The sequence below is a fragment of the Parasteatoda tepidariorum genome, chromosome 1, assembly GCF_043381705.1.
Source record: "Parasteatoda tepidariorum isolate YZ-2023 chromosome 1, CAS_Ptep_4.0, whole genome shotgun sequence".
In the NCBI taxonomy this organism is placed as follows: Eukaryota; Metazoa; Arthropoda; class Arachnida; order Araneae; family Theridiidae; genus Parasteatoda; species Parasteatoda tepidariorum.
Window position 1 is genome coordinate 62,194,274 of NC_092204.1, and position 9,165 is coordinate 62,203,438.

General features: G+C 30.1%; 1 protein-coding gene across 1 annotated transcript in view; it reads right to left on the minus strand.

The window, feature by feature from the left end:
• The window catches only part of LOC107452662 (adenylate cyclase type 2 Ac76E), a 180,921-nt gene that overhangs the window by 94,462 nt on the left and 77,294 nt on the right, over window positions 1–9,165 (minus strand). Inside the window, exon 2 of the mRNA XM_016069209.3 lies at window positions 6,287–6,433. Coding sequence (XP_015924695.1) covers window positions 6,287–6,427 — 141 coding nt within the window. The 5' untranslated portion in view covers window positions 6,428–6,433. The remainder of the gene's footprint in view (window positions 1–6,286; window positions 6,434–9,165) is intronic.

The window sequence follows — 9,165 nt, forward strand, 5'->3', positions numbered from 1 at the left end:
ATATATATATATATAAAATTAAATAACAGAAAGCATATATCAATAAAGCAAATAACAGTTTATTATCAAAATCATCCGCGAATGAAAAGTATATTCAAGCCAAAACAAAACCAGAAAGAACACTCTTTTTTTATTATAGCATAGAAATTGAGACATATTTGGGTAAAAGTTTTAAATGATTTATATAGCCATACTATAACGTCAAAATATATAGAAATTGTAAGGAAATTTTTTATATGACTTTCCGCCTTATATGTTTTCATTTCTAGAGATATGTTTTGAATTGTCTTTTCGAAATAAAAGTAGAAAGATATTCTGGAATTCCGAAAGTGCGAATTTAATATGGAGAAAGCTAAAAATCCTCATATGATGAACTAGATAATTTTATGTAAATATGGAAATACATTTTGTCTTAGAACAGATTTAACCGAATTGATGAAGCCAAATTTAAACCTGCTTCAGGTATATTTAGAACAACATTTGGTATTTCCATTAACCTTGATCATTAAAATATCGTGTAATCAAGTATAATATTATATACTTGATCAAAAACTTCATCGGCTTCAAAAGGTTATGCTAATTAAAGATAACGCTAAATAAAACAAATATTACATTAGTTAAATTAAAAGTTATCACTATTTATTCTAAAGTATAGTAGTTTAAAAATTTGGTATATTTTTAAGGGCAATAGTGGATATTCAAAGATTCATTAATAAAGCAATATCTGCAGTTCTTTTACTTAAAGTTTCCAGATTATATTTATTAAAAAAATTTTATGTATTCAAAGTCATATAATCTAATTTAAAGCAATGATTATAATCTCATTGAATACTCCTGGACATTATTCAATTGTACAGCAATTGAATTCCAAACATATTTTTGCTAAGGTAACTAGTCTCATGTATTTAAAAAAATTTGTTAAAAACTTAAGAAAAGTCTTCTCTCGCTTCTTCAAGAAATTCTCTCTTTCTCATCAATTATAAGATTTTAAACGTTCTTGCGTTTTTCAAGGTACTCACCTGGCTTACGTTTAAAAAACGTCGTTATTTAGCAAAATTTGGTTTTCTTCCTATTAATTTCAATAAAAATAGATTAAAAAGTTTTAAAGAAAAACTGAATCTTGAAAATTAAATTACCACAGCTATAATCCTCTTCAAAATTAAGTTCACGATTAAAACTTTTTAGCGCAGGTCAGCAATTTATTCGGCTTATGTTTTCTAAACTTGGCTTACGTTTTAGAAATTGGGATTAACATTTGTTTTGCTACATAGATGATATGGAAATGATAATTAAATACAATAGAAAAATGTTAAATGTTGTTAAAGTACCACCAAAAACAAATCGTGTTTTAAACCTTTTAGCAAACGTCACTATGAATAAATATTTTCACCATAACTGTATACAGAAATAATCAGATTAAAACAACATGTCTTAGAAGCGGCATTCTGTAGCCGTGATTTCTTAATCCAGCCTTCACAACGACGACAATAAATCACCTCTGTCACCTCTTGGTCTTCTGTAAATTCTTTTATAAATTTAATTCTTGTGTACAAGGCTAAAGGAATCAACACTTCTGTTGTCTCTTTTTTTATTTCCCCAAATCCTTTCTTTTTCGCTAACTATAATTAAAGTACATCGCTGAAAAATGTTCCCTAAGTAGGAATCCTTGAGTGGCTTGTTTCCAGATAGGGATTTAGTTGTCGACATGTCGCTTTAGAATGCTCTCCTTAGAATCTCTTAATTAGAACAAGCTAATAGTCGCGCTTTCTAAAATTATTTGTCTTCCTTGGCCATCAAAAAGAAGTAATTGCATTACTTGTCCTCCATTAAGGAGAAAGAGGTCTTCAAGTTCCTAAAGTACCCTAATTTACTCAAGTTCACTTCGCTTTAGTGGTTTTGCTTACATGACTTTGTGAGGGATTTTCACGTTGCTTCTTATCGATTAGTTCCACTGCCGGCAATGCTGATCTATTTTAATCTATTGAGGACATTTATAGTAAAATAATACAAATATAAAAAGATACTTGTCTTATTGCCGCATCATACACTCTCAATGAACAGAAAATGCAAATGGTCTTAAATATATAAAGGTGATCCAGATAGCTTTGTCCCTCATTGTCATCATAAAATCAATAATCTTTATAATGGTATTTATCTGCAAATTGTTATTTAATGGTTTCTAATTATAATATATATTTATCATCCATTTTTAATACACTTCTTAACTCTACGCTTGAAATTTTAAGTATCGTTAAAAATTAAAAGCTTAAATTAAAGTGTTAAATTAAGTGTAGTTTTATTATACATAATCGCACGTTAAGCTACTTTTTAGTTTGGGTATTCAATTAAAACAGGGAAATAAAAATTGCTTAAGCTGCATTTAAGATAAAATTTTCTCATTTTTACTGAATAATTTCTTTAGCAAAAACTGTTTTAAAAGTTTTAATTGTAACCAAATTTCAAACAAACTGGAGGATGAAGTCACTATGAAAATTATCCAAAATTATCAAGTTTGAATAGTTTCCCTGTAGAATGGCAAACAAAATTAGTTGACAGAATAGGCGTAAATATGTTATTTAAGCGATGTTCATTTAAGAAAAACATTAATGCAATAAAACATTTTTAAATCTTTTAATATGGCCGGGATAGCTTGATTGGCAGGACTCTGGACTCACGTTTGTGAGAACGGGAGTTCAAATCCAGCCTGCCGAAGACTCTCCGTGTAGTAAATGGTGACTGGTGCACGGTAAATCTGTCGGGTAACAAAGTCTTCTATGTTCAATTAGGAAATCAATACCTCTGGGGTACTGAATTGAATATTGATCGTTCTCTGGTTCAGGTCAAAATTACGATCTGTAGACGAATGAATGGATGTATTAAAGCGTCCGCCCAATGAACCGGGTGACGTATGGGTATGGCAGAAGTCGAATTCTTGGCCATAGATGGCGCCACTGGAAAACAAGAATAATTGCTCCCCATCTGCCTTAATGGCTGACGACAAAAACAACAAATCTTTTAATTAAATAATATTTAATTTTGATGTAAAATTCTCTTTATTGCCAAGAAATAAATATGATTGTAGAGCAATCTTTGGGTTTGGAGCAAGAAGCAGACAGAGTCCTCTCTATTTATATATGGTATCTCTTCTACACCATTTTACTACTAATTTTCGGAAATTCGTTATATATCAGGTAATTCTTCCGATATATAAAGTAATTATTTATGTATTTTCCGATTTAATTTTAGATCAAAGGAGAGTTATGAGTAAAGGGAATACCTGATTATTTTAGTACGTGAGAGTTATGAGTAAATATTTTAGCAACAAATTAAAATTAAGAAAAACTATACGAAAGTTATACGTTATTAAGGTATTTGATTTATGCAGCATTAAAAATTCAAGGCTATCTAGTCTTACTTTGAATTAGTAAAATTTGTTTGGAAAATAATGCTTAAAATCTTAAAGCAACTGAATATTAAATGCTACACCCGTTATACACACCCTAAAGCTATTAAAGATGTCTGAATTATTAAAATATTAGAGAAGATTGACTTTTTACTGACATTTCTTGATAAATTATGATCTTTTGTAATTTCTTAATTTTTTTTTAATTCTATCACTAAATTCAATTTATTTTAAATTCTATTAATTTATTTGATGCAACTTTCAGCGAATGTTTTAGAGCGGACGAAGCATTTGAATGATTTGGAGTGAAGATACAACTGTACAAATGTCATACAAGAAAAAAGAAACTTGTCACACATCAGGACAATAAAAGATTATATGAAGGACAATGCTGAACAAAACTCTACGATTTTCCTCGTGTTTCCTTATGTTTAACTTATGTTTCAAGGGCATTTATCATAAAGACAGATAAATTATTTAATATCGATGTTATACTTGTCTTCCACAGAAGATTTAGTCATGAAATTAAGCTTTTCATTATTTCGAAAAATCTCAAGCTTCTTACATGTGAAAACCAGTTAAAGTGCTGAAGGATAATGGACTGGCGGGACTTGCGTAAATTATAGATTCAACAAATAGTAAAATAATGATTCCTTCCTTGATATGCCAATTTGTGGACTAACAGTGGCATTTAAGGAGATGATCTTTTTTAACAACAATGCTATAACGAACCACATATTTATTTAAAGCTTTGCCAATTTTTTTCCGCTTGTTAGATTTTTAATATTTTTGATGAATAAAATTTACCCAGCAGTAAAAAGCATTAAAGAACGTGCCATAAACTCCGAAACAGAATCAACTACAGTTTAATTTATAATATTTTCTCAAGGCCTATAAAGCTTTCTCAAGACGTGAAACGGTTTGACATCCGGCTCTTCTTGAAAATGAGCGCCTATTTTTGAGCACTTGAAACATGTCAACTTTTATTACTATCTTCACATTTTTTTTTAAAAAAAATGAAGTTTTTAATCAAATATATCTTTCTATTTCGGTTTCTTGGGATAATTGATTTAATATAATGAAATGATACAATTTAGCATCGTATTAAAGTCGCTATTATTGTTAAATACGCTCAAAAATTCCGTACAGTGAAGTATATCATTTTATGCTCATTACATTATAAACTAATTCTACATTTCTGATCGATTAAAACTCTCTTCATAAATGACCACAATACTGGTATACATAGTATATAGTATTACCTATATAGTCCAGTAATTAAAGGGATTTTTTTTTTTTTTTGGAAAAATTATTACCCAAGATTTTTTAGACAGAAAGCTTTATAAAGTCATTATAAGCAATAGTTAAGAGCTCCCTCACTCTACCCTGTACACTTCACCCTATTTTGAAGAGAAGTTGGGGTAATTTGAGTGGGAGAATTCAACTTCTTCTACACAGGTAAGTAAGACATTGTTTCTGATGCACTTTTTTCCGCTATTACGATTTTTATAAATATTAAAAGCATAGCTGTGTAGTTACACTCTAGTATAAGGATCTTGAACTTGATCTCATTCAATTAAGCGCGAAAAATTACATCAGAAAATATACCTTACATGCTCAAATAGTCCTTGTATAGCAATTTAAAAAGTGTACAAAATAAAGAGTGTCCCAAAATTAACGCAAGGTTTGAATTAAATAGAATTATTCTTTCATTGAATCATAAAGTACATTGGAAAGAGTTATTTACGGAATAACGCATCGGACAAATGGCCTCTATGGCTTTGCTGGCACATACGCACTCTTTAGTCGAAATTTTTTATGACCTTTCTGCATAATTGCGAATGAATTTCGTTAATGTAGTTTTTAACTTCCTCTTGAAATGCACGGGTGGTTGTTGGCTTGTAGACATAAGCCTTTGACTTCAAATAGCCCCATAAGAAGATATCTAATGGTGTTAAATCACACGATCTAGGGGGCCAATTCTAATCACCGAAACGAGAGAGTACACAACGAAGATATGTCTCATGCAGTAATTGAATTGTTTCACTGGCTGTATGGCATGTGGAACAGTCTTGAACGTTCCATTTTTACCAACCCTAAGCTCTCAGCTGTCAAATTGTTCTTTTTTCATGGTTGCTAACACTTTACTGCAAAAATGGCGACAAATTCAAATTTTGCTTCAGTTTTGGGACACCCTTTACACGTCAAAAAACGTACTATTTCATACCTAAAATACTTCTGAACTATTCACCACATTGACGCGTGTATAGCCTCATTCAGTTAAGCGAAAAAAATACATAGGATACAGTGCCTCATTTGTTTAGATAGCAATATTAGATGCATAAATATATACAAGTAAACAATTTTATATTTTTTATACCATAAAACCCTTATAACTTTTAAACTATTGGTCTGATTAATTTCTTTCAATTCATCGGGAAAAAATGCATCAGAAACAATGCTTTATTTACCTATGTGGATGATGTTAAATTCTCCCACTCAAATCACCCTCATTTCTCTTCAAAAAAAAGGGTGAAGTATACAGGGGAGAGAGGAAAAGATTTTTGGTATCATTTATGAGGACAAAACACAGCTTTCTATTGAAGAAAAAAAATCAATCAATTTTCCCGAAGCAAAAGCATAATTTTGCTGGACTATTATTGATTATTGTTGTACTTCGGATAACATTCGTAGATGTCAAATGAAATTCGGAAAACAAATCATTCAGATGAAAGTACACGAGAACACGTTATTTACAGACAACTCTTACTCTTTACACGTTATATTTTTAAATGTCTGAAGTTTAAGAGAGCGTCTAACATCATTTTTCCACATTTGGTTTGAAAAATCATTAAATTATACTTTTATCATACTGCAACTTACGTGAGGATAGATGACTGTTACTAAAATGAGAAAAGCAGCACCATAAAATATGCAAATTAGAAGCAAGGAGAGAAACAAAGAGTGCTGGAGTCGACCACAGTATCTCTTCTTTAGGTCTTCCACATCCATTGAGGGATTCATGTCCACCTAAAAATATAAAAATAATATTTTCTCAATAATTTACTACAAAATAATAAATGATGTACTTAAATCGGAAACCTAAAAGATAATTTGGAAAAATATAAAAGCAAGGAATAAGTAGAGTTTTCTAATTAACCGATGCTTTTTCTAGATAGATAACCGATGCGTGTACCGATGCGTTTTCTAGAAATACAGAATAACCTCAAATAAATCAACACCAAATTTGGGTTTGTCATAAATGGTAAACTTGCACGAACTTTGTTATTATTCTTTCAAAGCATTTATTATTTCTAATATATTATAACCAGCACATGTACTATACTCCTGGAATTTATAAAGTGTTTTAAACATGCAAAACTTGCGACAGGAGTAAGCGTCTTTGGCTGTGTTTTTTAAAATTTCGGAATATTAAACTTTTGCAATGTGCAAAGGAGATATTGCTCGTAATATATATATTTAAGCTGAATTAAATGAGTTCAAGCTCAAGATGGTGATTAGGTATTATTCTGTTCAATGTAATAAAATACACTACAAATAATACCGTATTTGTCATGATAAAAATAATTAAATCTCTTTTTCTTTCTCCCTCTTTCTTTCTCTCTCTCTCTCCTTTTCTTTTATAAAAGATAACTGTAATTGGCTAAAAGATATCTGTAATTGGGTAAAAGATATCTGTAAGGCTTTTTCTGTAATTATTTGAAGAATAAATTCTTAATTCCTCTTTAAAGGACGACTTTTAAAAGCAACTTAAATGCTTAGCGTTTGACTTTTAAAGAAAGTATTATTATTAAAGGATGAAACTTTATACTATTATTTAAACATAAGTAATTTTGAAATATTTATGACAAAAAAAAACGCATTACATTGTTCAAAACTCCAAATGAGTAGAGTAACTAAAAAACTCTTCTGAGAAACAATTTCTCAGCCACATTTCTTTATAATTCCTAACTACCAGTTTCAATATGTCTCAAATAAGTCTTTCTCGAACTGAAATTCGTTACCGAATCAGAAAATTGGAAATTGAGTGGGACGAAGCTGAGAAATCACCCTGCTGGGTTAATACAACTCTCACTCTTCCCCCTTTCTTCCTCCTCCCTCGCGAAATTATCTTAAACAGAAAAGGTAATGATACCTGTCGAGATTTCCTGAGAATATTGATTTCGGAATGCCACGGTTGAGCATTTTCTGATCTTTCATCTCCCACTGACAGAAAAATAGAGAAAATCGAAACCTCAGGCGGATAAAAAAGAGAAAAAGTTCTGAAAATAGTCTTCAACCAAACTTAATATTTTCGAGACTTTCGGTTTATTTGAACTAGTCATTACAATCTTCGAATGTCACTGTAGAATTATTTTGGGAATAAATATTTTCGATAGGTTAAGGCAAATATTATTGTAAATGTTTAAATTTAGGTTTTTACATTCCAACGTCGTATGAGAATGCACTCTGAATTATTAAATTATCACCAGGATATAAGATTAGCAATGATTTACGTAAAAATGGACAATATTGCATCATTTCGATAGGTATTTTGATTTGAATAAACCTTGTATACGCTCTCTTGTAGGCACAAATTTAAATCCATGTGGTAATAATCTAACCCAAACCAACGCTATTTATTAACACAAAATTACTTTCGCAGTGAAACAATCTAGGTTAAAGTCTAATTACAACCAAACTGAAGTTAGAGAGACTTCCTTATGATTTTTCAAGTGTCTTCAAGCTCAAAAGTTATTATGTCAAAATATTAACAGTAGGGGAGAGTGGGGTCAATTGTAACACTTTTTACTCAACTATTTTTAACTAACCAAAAATCCAATATATTATTAGTATTAATTGACAGACGAGTAAAGTAGACTATCCTCTACTAGAGAAAAAAAATACCTTATTTTAAATATTATTATATTAGTTATTAATAATTTTTGACAGTCGTGCACTTGTTACAAATGTCCCCACTTACGGGGTCAATTGTAACAGTTCATAAATTCAACTGAAACATAGTTAATTATACATATTATCATAGTTGTGATATATTTTTTTATTGATCAAAATAGTAGTGATATTTTAGGAGTAAAAATAATAATGAGCAGAGACCTAAAGGGTTAAACTTTTAACTTTAAGGGGTAAACAATTTCAATTTATGCTGTGAAAGGTGACAAATAAAATAATGCACATGCAACATGATATAAATGATGTAGGAAACTATTGGTGGTTCTTAAAGAGTTAAGTAATGGGTTGTAAACATAAGATAATTTATTTTCAGCTGTTACAATCGTCCCTTAACTTATTGTTACAATCGTCCCCAAGACGCCATTTCAGCTTCATTTGTTAAAAACAATGCTAGTTAATTAGCAAAACTAATCGTTTCTTTTAAATGTTAATTAAGGTGTCCACTTACATATTCGGTTAATAATTTTTATATGTTTAAACAAAATTACTTAGTTACAATATAATATTCTAATACCAAAAAAAGTACTTACGTAGCGTGAGAATATCTTTTGTGACGTAACTCTTTTAAAAGTACATAAAAATGGCTTCCAGCAGGGGTGTACAGTCCGCAAAAAAAAAAAAGATATCACCCTGAATAACTTTCGTTCTAATGATCCGATTTTCACAAACTAAGTGTCAATCTTAATGGTTCCTGGGGGTGACCTCAAATATGCTAATTAATTAGTGCTAACTATTAATTAAGTTACGAAATCAGACACAAAAACGTACTTTCTCTGAATAAACATATA